The 18,519-nt window shown below is 39.7% G+C and overlaps 1 protein-coding gene and 1 non-coding gene across 2 annotated transcripts; both read left to right on the forward strand.

The window, feature by feature from the left end:
• Window positions 1-1,310: 1,310 nt before the first annotated feature.
• Window positions 1,311-18,076, forward strand: spag17 (sperm associated antigen 17). Its single transcript, XM_029526387.1, has 48 exons — window positions 1,311-1,370; window positions 1,543-1,683; window positions 1,992-2,051; window positions 2,189-2,317; window positions 2,490-2,655; window positions 2,891-3,103; window positions 3,208-3,383; window positions 3,615-3,755; window positions 4,267-4,342; window positions 4,473-4,591; window positions 4,782-4,982; window positions 5,722-5,826; window positions 5,981-6,131; window positions 6,352-6,561; window positions 6,692-6,729; window positions 6,839-6,955; window positions 7,382-7,536; window positions 7,698-7,807; window positions 7,892-7,962; window positions 8,386-8,649; window positions 8,780-8,894; window positions 9,122-9,262; window positions 9,463-9,567; window positions 9,662-9,819; window positions 9,912-10,014; window positions 10,463-10,626; window positions 10,787-10,898; window positions 11,044-11,198; window positions 11,380-11,500; window positions 11,596-12,068; window positions 12,238-12,423; window positions 12,584-12,723; window positions 12,932-13,062; window positions 13,219-13,352; window positions 13,453-13,641; window positions 13,801-13,914; window positions 14,001-14,052; window positions 14,478-14,559; window positions 14,655-14,705; window positions 15,103-15,124; window positions 15,284-15,395; window positions 15,680-15,710; window positions 15,798-15,862; window positions 16,264-16,400; window positions 16,708-16,886; window positions 17,054-17,114; window positions 17,227-17,374; window positions 17,739-18,076. The coding sequence occupies exons 4-48, from the start codon at window positions 2,246-2,248 to the stop codon at window positions 17,942-17,944; spliced, it is 6,072 nt and encodes a 2,023-aa protein (XP_029382247.1). The 5' UTR covers window positions 1,311-1,370; window positions 1,543-1,683; window positions 1,992-2,051; window positions 2,189-2,245; the 3' UTR covers window positions 17,945-18,076.
• On the forward strand, window positions 5,053-5,123 carry trnag-gcc (transfer RNA glycine (anticodon GCC)). The gene has a single exon. It is a non-coding gene; the product is annotated as a tRNA-Gly (tRNA).
• Window positions 18,077-18,519: the final 443 nt, after the last annotated feature.

Consider the following 18,519-nt stretch of genomic DNA (forward strand, 5'->3'; position numbering starts at 1 on the left):
GTGGAGGAGTGGTTATGTGGCCTTGGACCTGTTTTTGTTTTACTCATTATTATTAATTTAATACAGTAATCGCATACTGTATTACATGCACCGTGGTTGAAATCATCTCTACATACTGATATTTTGATTCTGGAAACAAACCTTTCCTTATGCCAGTTTGATATCTTTTTTTATTCACTGCTCAGAATCTTTGCCATTAAATTTGTAAAATGGAGTATGAATGTTTGTTTGACTTACTGGTTAATTTTGGATGCCACACTGTCCTAACTTTTGGATTGCTTATCTTGTAGACTGTCTGGTGTGTACTTCTACAATGAAAAACAATGTACAATGCAGAATTTTAATAGGAAAATAGTGTGTAAACAACTCCCATGATTTAGGGATTGATGCTTTGGCCATGGAGTGTCCAGCGCAGCGGATTCTACTGACATCTGGTGGAAGAAAGGCGAGACAGCAACCTTTACCATGATGTGCCAACAAAAATTACTTATACCATAACAAAAACATAATGCGGATAATTCTAATTATTGATAGTTATTTTGTATCAAAGATTTGTGATGGATAAGTCTCGTATCAAATTTGTGCTCAGGGCTTTTGTTTTGAAGGTTTACAAGAACAACCAGTTTAGTGTACTAGACAAGGGTTTCCTTGCCGTTGCTAGGGGCAACACAACAAACAGGCGACGCTGTCAGCCAACGTTAGGATCGATTTTTAGTTTGGAATGAATTATATTCTTGTCATTTGAGATTATTTTAAGCGGTCGGTGTGCTTTTCTTTAACATATGTGAGAAGAAATGCCGACAAAAGCAGGCAAAAGGGGCTCAGCAAAAAAGCCGCATGCAGCCGGAGGCACCAATAACTGGGAGCTCGGTCTGATCAGAGCTCAGTTTGAAGAGGTTTGTTTTCTCTCTTCACATTCACTCATGTTTTTTACTATCGTACTCAATAAAACCAAGAGAGCTCATAACAACTGGCTACATGTGGGATGTTTCCAGCACTGCCAGCCACAGTGGCTGTTATAATGACAGGTGCGTTTTTACTCCGTTATTTACGGTGGAAATGAAGTAAGCTTCAGAAACAGGACATTATCTTCCCAAATCTTTATTGAGACAACGTCTGAGCCATTAATGGTGGGTAGCTTGGTGAAAACTGACAAACAAATCATACCTGCTGCGTCGTTTGCCACCAAGCATAAAAACTTGCCCGCTCAAACTGCTAAAACGTTGAGCCTCTATTCTGAAGGTGAGATGCTGAACCCGGAAGTGTCGGTCATCTTTCATTGACGCTTCTAACACGCACTTCAAAACATTTCCAAATCATCCTGTTTTGGAGCCTTCGCGCCTTTAAACATATTGACAGTTATTACGAAGGTAATATTTGGGATCCCTTTCATAAATCGCGGTGTGATATGATATGTACGATATTCCAGATGTGTTTGTTTTGTCCCCGTTAATGCACCTGCCGGGTAACCGTAAGGGCAGAGAGCTTTATCTGTTGGCTTAGCTGGTTGTTGTGTGTTTCATGTTGTGTCGTGTTGTCCAGGAGTCTTGGCGGGCCTGTGTGTCTTTTGTGGTTGGGACAAGTCAAGAGGATGAGAAGCTGATCGAGGCTCTGACTTTGGCCGTACAACAACCTCAACGCAGACTGTTTAGCCTTTTGACCTGGGACAGCTCCTTGACAAAGGTACCAAAGTTCGCCTTCTGTCCAATTAATGGTTTCTTATATTTTGTTGTTGAGCTGTTTGTTACTCCACTTTTACACATCTAACGTGTCCATTATTTTCTTGTGAATATACTACAATTGTCAGCTTCTGTGAAATCCTAGATTGCATAAAAATATTTGCATCTCTGGCTGTCTTATAATTGTTCTAGCAACAACATGAATAGCCAATTATTTGGATATTATTCAGTATTATTTAATCAACTGAGCTATCTAATGAGAATGAATTAACTTGCATTTGTATCAGTTGAGAGCCTTCTCTGTCATTACAGATCCATGAATTTGGGAATCCCAAAGCAAAAAAGCCTGATGATGTCCCCATTTTCTATGAGGTAGGCTTTAGATATCTGGGAGGATAAGAGTCATTTATCACAGAGAATTCATATTTTCATTGTGTTGTTGACCAACACACTGATATTTTATAAGAAAATGAATGTGGTGTTTGTGTGTTGCATTTTTTTATGTGTAGGTTACAGAGCCTGCTAAAACACTACTGGATGCAGGAGAGGAGATTCCCTGTGACCTGATGGCGAAAATACTGAAATGCTTGCTGCTTCAGATTAAAGCCAATGATCAGCAGAGGAGGGAAGCTGAACAGGTCAATGTCTCTTTGCACATGTGATTCGGTGTGTTAAAGATTTAGTAAAGTCTTGGAAGAGTTAGTTGTCATAAATTTTTGACTGAATGTGTTCCTGTGTGATTCTTTTCTGAATACTGAGAAGATTCATTTATCTTTTTTTTTCCAATTTTCTGTAATTATGTCATATAAGGCTGTGGACGAGAAGGCAAAGACCAGCCCTGTCTCTTCCAGCAAGGAAAAAGGAGCAGCGAAGATTTCTGACAAAAAGGGTACAAGTCCACCCTCACCTGAAGGATCCTCCAAGCAGAAGACCAAGCTTAAACGCAGAGATGATGTTGAGCCACCTAAATTCATTGGTAAAAACTCTAAATAAAAGAAATGGTGCTAATGGTACATAAAAATGGTTAAATAAGTACGTAAGTTAAATAGCACTGAAATGACAGCTAAAGAACACCATATGCAAGTGGTCACTTCTTTTTACATTGTATAGATTTAGTGCAGTGTGTATTTGAGTTTGTGCAAGAGAAAAGAGATGGCACATAACTGGTTTCTTTACTTTTGTGTATCATGTTTCTTTTTGTGTGGGCACAGATGATGAGCCAGACGACGGTCCTCAACACTACATTCTGGTGTTGGGCTTCTACCAGCCCAACCTGATTGTGGCTCTTGATGCTGTAGGTGTACATGTAGCTAATGTCATTAAATTGTGTTCAGTGCACAAAGGAAGTTATGTGGTGCAGCAGCAACACTGCATCTCTGAGGGCTGTGAGCAGAGCCAGAGTACATCTCCAGTTTTGGATGAAGGTAAGTTGCTTTTATCATTTTTATCTCAATTTTTCACACATTTGGAGTACACTGTGTACTGATGGCATTATTAAACCTTTAATTAATTACATCCACAATCCCAGCCTCTACCAGTGAGGAGCGGGTTGCACAGGGCAGGAGGTTGGATCTGTTCTGGTCAGGTCTAAGACCAGTTTTAGACACAGCACCACAGGACTCAAAGCTCCACAATGTGGCTCAGCTCAGCTACATCGTCCAAGATCTTTTACTATCTTGCCACCCGCAGGATCCTGAGGCTGTGGTGAGATATGTGTTTCGCAAGTGTGCATTTAACGATTGTTTTAGTTTTGTTTTCTGACATAAAAATGAATTTTTTTATGCAGTTTGCATGTTTTGTCTCACACCCTCATACCCCTCTGAATCTGTTTCTTTCTCATTGTGTCTGCCTGGTTATATTTTTATTCTCAGTACTATACATAGCCCTGGGCTTTACGTTGGTCTTTTTCTGCGTGTGGGTTTACTTTGTGTTCAGCTGCAGTTGGGAAGCCAAATCTTTGAGGGTGTTGCCAGGCTCATCTATGACTGTTTGGACTGTCGTCGGCAGCATCAGCATTACCTAGAAAATGTCAGATTCATCAATGTACCTGTTGCATTGGATTCTCAGCTCAAAGAGGTACAGTGATATACCGAAACATGTCTATTAGTATAACTACATGGTAGGGTTGAAACTAAGATTATTTTAAGACATGAAAATAATAAATATCTTACAGCCTATGTCACCTCAAATTACCACTTCCAAGTGTTGTCCTATTTTAAAGGTTGTGTAAAATGAGAAAGATATTGAGTTCTTTCTTAAAACCCAGTAGAGGATGGTCTCAATCCATCAGCCTCTGGATCCACTGCGCCACTCTGCTACAGACTCATCCCACAGGGGACCTGAGCCCACAATCCCTGGTTTAGGAGGCCATTAGGCTGCCGTGGAACTTTAGGGTTCGGGTAGTTTTACGAAATGTCTTGCAAACCATTACTGTGAGAGAACAGTGCCACCAGCTGCTGAGACCAAAGAATATTTGGAATCTGACAAAAGAACAGTTGTAATGACTTATTAATTATGTGCATGCTTTCAACAATAAATATAATAATAATCTTAAGTTTTGCTTTTACTTGTGTGTTTTTCTTGCCAGGAGGTGGAGGTGCCTAATTTTGAGACGCCACACTCCAAAAAGAAGTCAGTGCCTGAGGAGAGCCCACCGGACCAAGGTAAACCCTGCCTCTTCTATCTCGAGCATTTTGAAATGTGCTTGTTAGTATGTGATTGAATTGAAAGCTGAGACTAGTATAAAAAGCTAGCCTTTCTTCTTCTTGTGTGTCCTCTCTTCTTTGTGGACAGAGAGCGAGTTGCCTCCTGTCCCTACAGATGTCGACATGCGTCATTATAACAACCTACTAAACTTGATTCCAGCTGAAGCCTGCTCAGTGCCCATTATCTTGCATTGTATGCTGGAGCAGGTCTGTTTGTGTCTCTTGGATATATGTGTAAGATTCAGATGGATTAGAGTGAGAAAGATTTCATAGGTTTTAAAAATCATTTCATCTGGCACCATGTCAAAGGAGGGAATTAAATAATTTTCTCCTTTAAAGCTTGTCACTATGGAAAATAGTGGATCAGTTTCCATATATTCACTATTTCTGTCTGCAGGTCACGATCTCTACAGAGCAGTCTGTTGCCATGCAGTCCCATGAGCCTGAGAAGACCACACCTCCTGCTGGTCCCTGGTTAGACTGTCAGCTGGTTAGCTACATGCTGCAGAGCTTCCAGCCTCTGGTGCACACAAAACAGGAGAAAATCCACATGTTAAACAGCTTACTGACTGTGGTACAGAATGAAGAGGATAAAAAGGTAATCATAATGCTATAGTATATATGTGTTGTCCAACAAATCCTGTGGTACCCTCAGTCCATTCCATGAAGCATTGGTGGTTCAGTGGTAGAATTCTCGCCTGCCACGCGGGAGGCCCGGGTTCGATTCCCGGCCAATGCAGCACTTAATTTTTCTTAGGAGAACTCTATGGGAACACTTTATAGAAAGCAGTGGCTTGCATTTTAGTGGGAAGGGCCTATTTTGCAAATGCCTTCCCCATGTACAGACAGGCTCTCATTTAATCACTTCCACAGTGTAGCTGTGAATTTAGTGGAAGGAAGGGGAATCCTGGAACCTTTGAGAATTTCAGAAAATCCACAATGAGCAAATGGTGTTTCATTTGGTTGTTGCTTTTATATACAGAACATGATCGTAATACATGTGTACAATTTGATTTTATTCGCATTTTGAAATGTCATTAATAAAACAAGAGTTAAACACAGGTGCTGAAAATACAAGAGATAATCGAGAGATTTTTGCTCCACATATTCTGGTTTCAAGAAATGTGTTTTTGTTGCATTAACTATGCATTAACTCTGAAAAACTGAGCGTGCCTGTTTCACAGTTACAGCATGGTAAGATGGTGCTTTGTGCATGCTCTGTGTAATCACATTACTAGAAATTGTGTTTTTTATTTTCTGATCTTCTTTTTCCAAAGCAATCCGTATAGAACTTGCTAATTTATTTTGGTTTAATTCTCTTTTATCTGCTGTGTTAGAGGCTCATTGAGGAGTTTGGAGTAGAGGAGACTCAGAAAAGGTCAGAGCATCCCTTGGTTATCAGATACCATGACACGATGGCACTGCGCTTAAGGGACATCAGTGTAAGTAGACTTTTTTGAAAAGAAATGTGTAAATTTGGTTAATAGAGGAATATACTGTATATTTAATGGGTTATTTTGGCTTTGTTTTTATTTTTGATATAGAAATGTATTTAAATGCTTTCTTTTCTTCTGTGTATTCATGATTTGTTTATAGGCTGTTCAGGGCTTTGACCCAGTAGAGGTGGAGAAGTCCATGATGAAGCTGTCACCAGTGTGGAAACTGATCAATTTTGTAGATTTTCGGAGAAAGAGCAACTCCTGCTGGATGGCACTCAAACAGCAGCTGCAACACTACTGCACAGACGGTCAGCCACCTCAATACATGACACTCATGGTGTTGATTAGTAATTTGTTGCTCCTCTGAATTTTTTGGAAACATGGTATGATGTTTTTCATCTGGATTAAGCTAAATTAAATAATTAGAGGGTATGAAGATGTTAGTGAGACTCTTCACCCTTACTTTCTTGGGAAAGTTCTTAATTGTTCAAATTGCAAATGAGGTAAAAATATGATGTTATCATCTAGATGATGTGTCCTGGCCGGAGGTGGTGCGTCTCTTTCATCAGAGTGTGTTTGAGGCATTGCCACTGACCAGACTGGATCAAAAGGGTGTACTACAGAATGCAGCAGGACCATATGGAACATTGGGGGCGGCACAGGAGCAGACACCAATAATTCCCTGGGATGACCCACTATCCTATGCTAAACAGCAGTTTCATAATCTACGAACTAAAGGTCCATTATGTGCTGTTTAATTAAGTTATTCTTATATTCTGATATTGTCATATTTGCAGTACATAACAAAGGATAACTTCATGTATTAAACTTGATTGCCATAATATCTGCAACTTTATTTTTTTGCTAGGACCAACATTTCTCACCCAAGATGCTGGTAGCACAGAGGTATTGTTTCTCTTCTCCCTGCTGTGAATTTTGACCTTTACATAACCTTCAATAAAAATTTCCATTTGCTCCAATTTTAAATACATTTGCATGTTGTTTTTCTCCTCAGCATTTCAGTGATGGAGGGTGTAGCCATCTGAACCTATCTGACATTCAGAGTTGTAGACTGAGATCTCTGTTTGAGTGGCATTATTCTGAACACCATGATGCCTCTATCTTGCCTCAGGTGATCTCTTTTATACCATTGCTTTGTCAACATGAGGATTTGTCATGTGTTTTGCCTACTCTGTAAATGTAGTAAAAACCTAGAGTAATATAATTGAGTTAAATCAGATTAGTCATACAGCTATTACTTGATTTTAAATGCTGAGTTGGCAGACTTTTAATGTAAAAAATGGAACAGTAATTGAGTTCCATGCAGAATTAATTATAGAAGATACATTTAAGGTTATACAAAGTAGCAGCATGTTGTTTATCTCAAGATTGAAGGAAAAACTATGTTTCTTTCCTTCAATAGAGTATGCTTTTAAAACATATACTCTACCACCATTGTCTTATTACAACTTATTTAATTGAAACACAAAAACTATTGATTACACTTTTTTTCTTCACAATTTTGCCCACTAATTTATATTTTATTTTTCACCTATAGGTTCTCCAAATAGCCGCAAAAGAATATTGCTGCTTGGACACTTTCAAAGGAAGCCATAACAATAGCCTTTATATCTATTGCCACAATCCTATGAGTCCCCATCTCCAGAGCGAGGAGCACTGGGATGTAACCCTTCACACTGATGTCAAGTTCAGGTCAGACAGCAAGATCCCAATTAGGGGTTTACTTCCCACTGACATGGACAGTATTGTTTGTGTGGGGTTTTTTTATGCAGAACAAAAAATGGCACTGTAACCTGTAATCTACACATGATGGATAGTGTGTGACACATACTTATATAAAACTGTTCTGATAGGAAGTATTTGGAACATGTTGCTGATACCATTGCGGATTGGACAAGAGAAGAAGAATTAAAGAGAGAGGCCATACAACTCAGAAATCTCAGCTGTGCTGAATCTCCAAAAGGTACTGTAGTTCTCAACAAAAGCCTCTAACATTGAAGCTGCCTACCACTATACAAACAAAATGCTTGGTTTCTTCCTGAACTAGTTGAAAAGGGTGCAGATTCTAGAGTGGTGGAGGACACTTTGGAGCCGGTCATCAGAAAAGACTCCCTTAAAGTCAGTACCAACTAACACATGAGGAAGTTATGATTATATATTAGTACAACTTAAAATACAATTTGATCTTTTTTCACTTGTATGTCTGCCAGAATGAGGATTATAATTTCTTTATTTACGCTTTGAGACACATGATTGAGCAGTCAGTGGTCTTTGCACTTTGATGAGTTGTTGCTTACCTACAATTTCAAGTTGGCTTGGGTGGACAATGTATTATTTTAAACCAATTAGAGATCAGCCATCGCTGCAACTTACATCAGCTCTCCTGAGAGTCATTACTCTCGCTATGTTTAGATCATTCATTGTCAACTAAACAGGGCCAGACTGACAGATTCAGATCCAAAGTCTCCGAAGCTTAATCACTACTTTGTGCTTCCTCACACTCTGACTGCAGTTTATATCACTACATGGTTGATGTCACAGGCTTGGAAGTTGGAGCAGGAGAAACTAAAAGAGGAAGAGGTGGCTAAGAATTCAAAGAAGGAGACGCCAAAAAGCAAACAGCGAAAGGAGGAGGCTAAGTCAGCAGACAACAAGAATAGTAAAGGTTTGTCAGGTGGCAAGAGGAGCAGAGCAGAGACAAGAGGCAATTCAACCAAGTCTCTCACAGAGTTGAATCCTACTACGGTGCCCCCTCTAGAGGAAAACAAAGACCTGCATCAGACAGAGGATGACTTAAATGTACAGGTGCACACAGAAAACTGTTAATCAGCTGAGTTATAAATAAAGCACACATAGTAGATGATCAGTCATGCAAATGCTTGCAAAAAAGTTATGCATTGCTGCTTGCTGATGGTTCTTTATGTATCATGAACAGGTTTTCGTGGGCTACAACATGGATGGCAAGTTGATCCATGTATCAGGTTGTGTCCGGTACCTTTTTCCCTCAGATGGGGGACAGATCACTGTGGAGAATGTTCACTTTATTGAAGGTAAGGAGACAACGCTCAGGCTGAAAAGAAATTTCCAAATTGTTTTCAAAAGCACAATAAAGATCCTTACATCCAAACAAAATCAAGCGATCATCAGTTCAGAAACTATCAGTAAACAGTCCATTAAAGTGAAAAGCAGTACATTGAGTTGCTGAGCTCTGTTGTTGACAGATTATTTGGGTGATATTGCACATGTACACATTCACTTTCTGCTGTGTTCAATTCAGGTTCTAGCCTAATGAAACTGGCTGTGAAGAAAGATGGACATCATTTCTACACACACATCAATCAAATTGTTATTGAACCTGTAAAACCTCCACTTCAGCCACATGGCAACGAAACCAGTGACGTAAATGAAGATCGTAAAGGTAAACATGTGGGATATACTGTAATACACAAAGGAAGCGCCATCAGGTGACAACAGGGGAAGATGTTATGGAATTCTAAGATTTTTTTAATCTATCCAAGCTAAATTGTAATGTTCTTCAGTATATAATGATTGAACTGATGAGTGAATAAGCAAGTTTATCTGTGAGTGTTTCTGTCTGTGGCTCCTATCCAATTTTAGAGGCTGTGGAGATGAAAAGAGTGAGGCAGGGCTCCCTGTCAGCTGTGCTTAACAATGGAATTCACCTCTCATACAGTTTCCATGGTCCCACAGGAGAATATATTGGTAAAACACACAAGATTTTCAGTCTTTGTGAAGTTACCAGTTGTATTTCAGTCTAAACATCAAGATAAACATAAAGTTCTATTTGATGCTGTAGTGAGTCCCCAGAAATCGGAAAAGGGTACCACAGAGGCCTCCTCTCCAATCCCCATTCATCTCTCCTCCTCCACCCAGCATGCCAAGGGAGCAAACCTTGATTCACTTTCCTCCAAGACATGCATCTTGTCCAGCGAAAACAGACATCACCAGTCTCAGGTCACACACAGATGAAAAGGAGCTCATCATCTTTATTGTAAATGATATTGTGTAAACCATTATGTATATTGTTGTATCCATTGTTGTATTAGGTGTGTGAAGGCCATCCAGCACTGCCTTCCAGCCCATTCAGCAGTCTCAGTCTGTCTATTCCGAATGGCTTACTGCTGCAGTTTCTGAGAGAGGATACTTTAGGTCTGTGATAAAAATTCTCTGAAATTCATGCAGTGGTGTGTGTTCCCTCACATTTTTAAAAAATGCCAGTGAACTTTGAGGTGAGAAGAAAAATGAACTTCAGGAGTCACTAAATTGTGCAGAACCTAACAGCAAAGCAGCAAAACTTCTTTGTTTAATTAGCACTGATTGTGCATTTTGAGACAGAAAAAATGAAAATGAAATCATACATATCAAAGGGTTTGTGCTTATTGAATAATATATTTGAATATCAGCTTCTCATTTTAATTTGATACTTTGATGTCTCTGTAGGGTTTTATCTGTATTAACATTATATATATATAATATTATTAGCTGAAATAATATTTCTTCCGTAAACATTTTAGTACAATATTCCCTTATTATTATATCCTCATATATGACTCCACACATATTAATTCTCAATTTTTTATCCCATAATTTGTTCCAGGAATGTCTTCGCAGGATCAAGGTATGTTGGTGAGACAAAGCTTTCCTCTGCATGATGGCGAAGATCTGGGGCAGCTTCAGGACCCTTCCCTCTCCAAAGAACTGTCCCGCACTGTAACCAGCCAAGGAACTGTGATCCGTTACATGAGAGATGGGTCCACAGAGGTACATTTACATGCACACACCTACTCATATAGAAGTGCACATATTAATAATCAACAATAAAGGGTAGGTTGGACAGGCATTTCTTTATAACATAGTGAGGAACTCCCATGACAGCGTACCCACAAAAATGTTTGGCTTTATTGGTGTGTGTGTTCCTTAGGTGCTGTTTGCAGATGGCTCAGTCAGTTTCAGCAGAGACGGTGGTCCAGTGTGGGTGCCTGACTCTGAGGTTAAGGTGGAAAACACTGCTCAAGAAGCTGAGAACAACAAAGGTCAGGCTCCTGTTTTACTAAATTTAAAGAAGTGCTCCTATCTAATCTTACTGTATGATGCTGTCCCTTTCTGTGAGGTAAAAAGTCTAATTTTGAAAGACACAGTGTCACACATTCCATGTATCCATTCTGTTTGCCTTTAAAGACCAGATCTTAGATGAGGAAGCTGATAGCCAGAAAGGGTGCTGGTTAACTACAACTCCCTCTGGAGAGCGCATCTGCACTGTGGGAAGCACACATGAACGCATACCTACCACCCCACTTCTCACCTTCAAGGCCACAGACCCCATAACTCATCAGGTTTGTGCAGTATGGCTTCTAAGCTTAGAAGTAGGGATATTTTTTAAGCACATAATTGCTGTTTCAAAATTTCAATATCTTGAGAATTGCTGAGCAACTCAAATGAGATAGAGACATAGATGCCATCCTGAAGTCACCTAATGCTTGTTATTGCAAACTTCTCTAACTTGGTGTGAGTCAGGTGGTACTGAGCAGGGAGGATCTGGTGGTTTATGTTCAAAACCCAGATGGATCCCTGACTGTGGATTATGCAGATGGAACCAGGATTACCAGCCTGTACCAAGACAGAACAACAAACACAGGTTGTTACAAGTACAACTGGCAACCAAATATAATTTTCTCATTTTTAAATAAAGCACTATCTTTGACCTGAATCATTGTGTTTATTACTTTTCAGGGGATCATCATGAGAGTGTGTCTTTTAAAGCTGCCTCAGAATGTGTATGTCATGGCATTGAATGTGTGTGTGTCACACGGTATGCAGACAACATCGACGAGAACATGCACCCCCAAGATACTTGTGACATTGGGGAAGAGACTTGCAGGAATCATGCAGAGAAAACATCTGATGAAAAGGATGCTTGTGTAAAGTCCAGTGAGCATGACCACGTGTGCGATGCACGGGAGTTAGATGAGAATACATTGTATAAGAATGTTGACAAGGATGTGCTTTCAGAAGAGACTGTGAATGAGAATGATAAGATGAATGCATTCGATAGCGAGAAAGGATGTGTGTCAAACAAAGAACGAGTGGTGTTGGTGGAAAAGGAGGGCTACGCCACAGTGGTGATGTACCCAGAGCGACATATGGCTCAAGTTTTTTTGGCTGATGGGACTGTCATCACTGGGAACAACCAAGGAGCCTATCAGGTGGGCGGTTTTTGCCAAACATGCTGAAGTACATCAGAAGTACTTCAGAAAGGGATGCTTGTAGGTCTAAATTAAAACAGAATATATTTTTGTCATTAATTGACATTTCTGCATTTTACTGTTTACTGTCATGTATGTTTGATTTTCGGTGTACACTTGTGCATCCAAGGTGTGTCCGTCCAATGTGGGGATCCTGGAAATTCAAAGTGATGGGAAGTGTGTGTATTCCTCTGACCCACATGTAAATGCAAGTACAGAAAGTGGCACGCGCGCAAACCAACCAGGAAGCTACACCATGAGTCATGCAGACAAAGTAGCCTGTGATGTTACGGATCCTGATGGGAACCACTTTCAGGTTGGTTACCAGGAAGGATTAGTGTCATGATGCTAATGTTTGTAAGTGGCTAGCACCGAGTTCAGTGTTGAAAAAATAAGGTTTAGCAAAGACAACAGACATTTACAAATGGCATTTTCCTCATATCTCACAGTGTTGTGAATAATAAGCTGTGTTTCAGGTAATGGAGGATGGGCAGGTGTCAGTGCTGAACTTCAGTCCAGCAACAAGCACATTCAAACAGGATGAGGAAGAGCTGTTGGAGGAGGAGGATCAAGAAGTGACCAGGCTTCATGTAAAATACAGGGAACATTGCCCCAGGTTGGCAATAATTTATCTTTTTCAATTAATATTTATTTGACTATTATAGTTTCTAATTTATTGTAGTTAATACTGGAAAAGTAAGGCCACAACTAGCTAAATAGCCCAAATCCCACAATATCAGTAATATCAGTAACAACACAATAGTTCTTGCACAGTAACATTATCCTTCTGTGGATGTCAGTTTAAAATATATCTCATGTTCCAGGCTGTTTCTGATTCATGAGGATGGTACAGGGACTGAAATGCTGAGTTCTCAAACTGTAGAGGAACTGCTCAACCAGGCGTACTCTGACCCTACTATAGCACTGCTGAACGAACCACTGCCAGACACACAAGGTGCACTCGTCCATCTCATAGAAATTAAAATACATAAGACAGTATTTTTTCCATTGTAAATGATCAATTATTTGATTAAATCTGAGAACCTTTTAGTCCTGTAAATGATGAATGATTCATTTGTTTGAGGCTGGCTTCTGCTTGTGATTGTTCCAGAGGAATTTTGCATTACCATCCTGAAGCCCAGCCACCAGAGTGTGTGGTCTCAGTGGATTCTTGGGAAACAGAACCCTGACATTATTCCTCCGAACCTCAGGGACCGCAGCTGGCATGACTTCCCTCGCGTAGAGGCACTGGCACATATTAACATGTTGTACATGCTGACACATTAAACAGCATATTCAATGTCAGACACTCAAAGTTCCTTCAAGAATCTTTGATTCCCTACAGAAAAAGAGCCCGGGTCCTCCATTTGGCACCAGCATGGGACGAAGTCTGACTCTGACAGAGAGGTCTGGTGATCGTACAGCCCAGCACCAACCTGTCAGGAGTTGCCCTAAAGTACTGGAGATGCGGAAACTGTACCAGCACAGACCAGTCGACAAGCTGCTAAAAAACACTATAGACACAAGACTGAAGGTAAAATGTAGCCTTCATCCTATATATACAACTTGTTACTGAATGATGCTTAAGCTCTCATATAGTGTAACAGGTTTCAGAAAATACTGTCAACATTTGTTAGTTTAAAATGTGACTGACAAAATGTAAGCCACAGTTAATATTTTGTTCTGACTGTAGGAATACATAGAGAGTTTGATGGAGAGGGAGCAGAGATCAGAGGAGATGAAGGTTAAAGATCCTCGGACCGAAGAAGAGTGCGCCCGTGCCAGTGATCTGCTAAATCTGGTTCTGGTAAATTTAAGATGAATTTCTATAAATTAGTGTAATTCAATAACATTATGCAATTATTGTGAAATAACTAGTCATGTATTTTATAGTCTTTTGCAGAGGAAGAGAAACTAGATCTCATCTTTGACAAGAGGACTTCAGGTTGGAGCCTGACTTGCCTAATTTGTTGTGTGTCTTTGAAAGACTGTCTTTCTCTGCTTTTGCCTTTTAATTTTTTACATAATAACACATTTTGTATACTAGGTGACAAAATGTACATTGTAAAGGTTGGAACTAGGCTTACTAATATCAAGTCATCTTTTTTGCCAGGACAAATGTGTTGTTTTTTTTTTAACTATTCCTCCGTAAAAACAGAGTCAGAAAGTCACTGAAAATCATGCACTTGCCTCCCGATGTCTGTTTTCACAGAATAAAGACAAAAGGAAAAATGATCCTGGCAAAGATAATTGTGCTGAAAGGCAAAAAGTTTGCCTTCACTATTCAATTATCATCATGTTATATATTTCATTTACATTGTTATAAGTTTGACTTGAGTAATATGTGCCAATGACACTTTGTATCCACAGAGGACATAGGCAGTCTGTACAACCAAAGTGTTGGAGCCCAAGTTGATGTTTCAGATGAAACCATCACTGTATCCAATGAAAGGTAAAAAGGCTTAAAGTGGAGAACATGAGTAGATAATTTAGCGCTCCAGATGTATTTGTATCCTTTTCAATGCTCTCTTATCACCCTAATTGCAGTATCACTAATGCAAAGAAGACGAAATGGCATGAAAGGCTTACACAATACAGGTAAATATAAATGTACAGGTAAATAAGAGTTAAGCTTTACTTGTTTAGTTGATGTTTAGAAGCTTTATCAAAGATGAAACCATTGATTCAAGTGTGTCCATGTCAACATTCCCTGGGATACTTAATTAATTAAGTCATCTCAGAAATAAGTATTTTAGAAGCTGCACTCATAAAATCCCAGCAATCACAGAGTTAGAAGCATTATTTGGACTTATGTGGTCACAAGTTACCCACAATTGTCAAACTGGTATATGCTAACTTTGGAAACCTTGTTTATAGATACAGGAGATAATAGACAAAACTGAAATATTAATGCAATACCACAACAACTACACTGAATTTGTACGCTTAGCCTTTGACTCAACAGTACTTTTCTCTGTATGAATGTTTACTTTAGACAGGAGTTGTGTGAGGAGAAGGTATGTATACAGGCTCTCACAAGGAAGAACATTGTTCCTTATTTCCACCCAGAAAATCTTCCACTGTACCAGGTAGTGTATTTGTTCATTTTATGCTGTATATAATTACTTCAGTAAGTATGCACATTAAGAGACACAGCTTCTTACCTTGTTTTTCAGGATCTGTTCCAGCACCAAACACCTGACATGAAAAGACTATCCATGAATCTCCCTCCATGCACCAGGCGGGACAAGGATGAGTCTTTCCTGAAAGATCTCCCGAAAGAGAACAGTAAGAAAAATAGTCTCAGTATTGTTTTTCTATGTTTTTGTGACAGATTGTGAAAACAAATTTCCCTTATGGGACAATAAAGGCTATCTATCTATATCTACTAGGAGTTATAAGGTTTAAACAAATTTTAGTGTTTCCTGAGGGGGTCTACACTGGTAAACTGAGGCTGAACAGAATTTTGTAAAAAACATGGAAATACATTTTAGACAAACATATAAAGCATTAGTTATATATGAAATTATCATGATTTGTGTATAATAAACTGAATTTGTGTTTGTCTGCAGATGAACGCCCAACACCCCTTCAGTCAGCGAGGTAATGAAAGAAACACATTTTTATAATTTATAATGTATGTTTTCAGTTACTGTTGACACTGCTTAACATGTGATATTTTTCACATAGTCATGCTGCAGGAAGCGACAGGACATCTGAGAAAAGACCCACTAACCCTATACCTCAAACTGCTGGTTTGCTCCGCACCCTTCTCCTTTGTTTAAATGAATCCCACGGTCAGAGATCTCATTAGAAATGTGTCAAATGCTATACTATATTGTATTTGTAAAAAACACAGTGTTGTGGAACAGTATAAATATTCAGGAACCACACTGAATTTTGCTAGAACTTTTTAAGAGCATAGTCTGAATTCTATTTAAAGTATCTTCGGGCCAGAGAGTACATTAAACCTGTCCCATTTCTTGAAGGCATGGTACAAGACATATGATATGGTAAAACTTACTTTTCTGTTCAATTTGACGATGTTTGAGGATCATTTTCAGAATTTCGAGGTTGGATATCATGACAGTTAGGTTGATTGAATCCTAAATTGTAAATGAAAGCATGAGCATGCCCTCATGTGTGTCCCTTCCAGGTGAAAGCAGTCTGAGGAGCTCATCAGGGCCTTATAAGTCAGTCCAGGTAGATGTGACTGGAAAGCCCAGGAGGACTAAAGTCAGGCTCCCATACTCCATCCTAAGCTCTAAACCCTGCAGTGTACCAAATCAACAGGTATACAAATATTTAGGCACACAAATTTAGAGAAACATATATCACATGTAATAACTTTAAAATGACAGATAACATTTTTCTAAACTAAAATGAAAGCTTATTTTATTACATTGCATAGCTAATTAGGTTTTTTCACAAATATAGAAGTTATGATATAAATGGAAGCTATCTCTTCAACACATCTCTCATACTGAAATGCCTTCCATGATGTATTAATCAAGCAATCGTTATTTTACTGCTGTTCTCCTGTTCTCAAAATCTACACCGACAGTGGTTCAACTGTCACTGTCTGTGTCTCTTATTGCAGTTCCTATCTTTGGAAGAGCCAGTGAGAAGGAAGTGTCGAACAATTTCTCTGACTAATCCACATGCTGTAGTGAGGGGCTTCCAGCTCTTCCCATCCATTGTGGACTTTGGCACACTACAGGAGGGCACCACCTCTACAATCATGGTGCTGATGAAGAACGTGGGCATTGACTCCTGCAGGTACACATGTTTATCCAGATGAAAGGTAGATTGAAGGATTGTAGTTAAGGTAATTAAATACACAGGGTGTTCTATCTAGACTCCAGATAGACGCAGGCAATTTGTGTGTCACTTTCAAGTCCAAATGGAAAACTGATCTGTAACAATTGGTGGTTTATGTTTGCCAGGTTCCATGTGAAACAGCCTCCTCCTGCTACAGGCCTCCGTGTCATCTACAATCCAGGGCCTGTAGGTTTTAATTATGAAATCTTAAGTATGATTAACACTTTAAAGATACACATAAGTCAGTTGTTAGTATGGACAACAAACTGAATATGGTGTACACTCTGTTTCTGTCTAGGTAGCTGCAGGTTTGCGGGTTGAACTGCAGGTTCAGCTGTTTGCCATGTGTGCAGCCAAGACAGGAGAGGTAGAGCCCAAAAAATGCATTTCTCAGGAGATTGTCATCCACACGGAGAAAGACATCTTCTACCTGCCTGTCACTGCTAATATCCTTTGAACAAGAAATCAGTTAATTTGGAGGAAACCTTTGCTTTTCTATTTATTGGCAAAGATTTTTAGCCATTGGTTTGTTGCCCATGAAACAAATCAGATACTAATAAGCCTGCTTCCATCATCCTTGGTAAATACTTGTACATAATTTTTAAATAAATATTCACAGAAGTGACATACAGGTCAAAATCTGGACAGGCTTAACAATTAGTGACAGAGTATTGGTAATGAAATTTCACTCATGGGAAGGAAACTAAAGAAATTCATCACAAATTTAAGCTTAAATGCACAAGTGCGAGTGGCTCGACCAGAACTGCATAGAAAAATCAAACTGTCACATTTTTCCTGAACTAATTTCACCCATCCTTCCTGAAAGGTTACATGAGATTTGGCTCAGAGACCAAACCACTGCACAGAAAAAGAAAGGCTCCAGGATTCAGGAATTGTCCTCTAGTTCAAAATTTGCCCAGGGAATCACACACAGACGACCCAATCTCCAGCCTACCTCTCCGGCAGCAAAGACAGGAGGATGTCTTAAACCAAAAACATTCCAAAAACCTTCCTGAAGAGCATCCTAATGACACCATTAGTCGATGATGAAATCTCAAAATGACTGTCTTCACTGAGATTTAATAAAGTATTTTGCTGGATTTGGGCATTTTGATATTTTGTTTTGCTTTTTCGAAATAAAATCTCCATCAATCCACAGAAATAACATTTTCATTTTATGCATTTGTGTTGACTGTTTGATATGTGTGTGCCATCTTAAGGCGTGTTCTCCTCCTGACTGTCTCTCAGGTGAATACATGGGGGTGTGGATGTTGGTGTGTGACGTCAAAGGAGACCCAACACAAGGTGCAGCCATGTCCAAACACAGCTAAACACTGACAGTCCCCCTGCTGCGGTTGCCCTCCTTCCATGTCTCCTCAGTATCCCCTGCGCTGAAACACTAAACCAAATAGCCGTCCACGGTCAGCAGCGTCCTTCTTCTCGCTGCAGCTGCTAAAATCCTCGGCCACGGTTGGCTCCCGAGCTCTGTCGGTCACGCGCGCACACGTACGCACGCACGCGCTCCGAGCTCCGGCATCTGATGAGGCGGCAGAGGAAGCGGAGAGGGCGACGGGCTTCGACTTTGGCTGCT

Source organism: Echeneis naucrates, chromosome 18 (assembly GCF_900963305.1).
Source record: "Echeneis naucrates chromosome 18, fEcheNa1.1, whole genome shotgun sequence".
Taxonomy (NCBI): Eukaryota; Metazoa; Chordata; class Actinopteri; order Carangiformes; family Echeneidae; genus Echeneis; species Echeneis naucrates.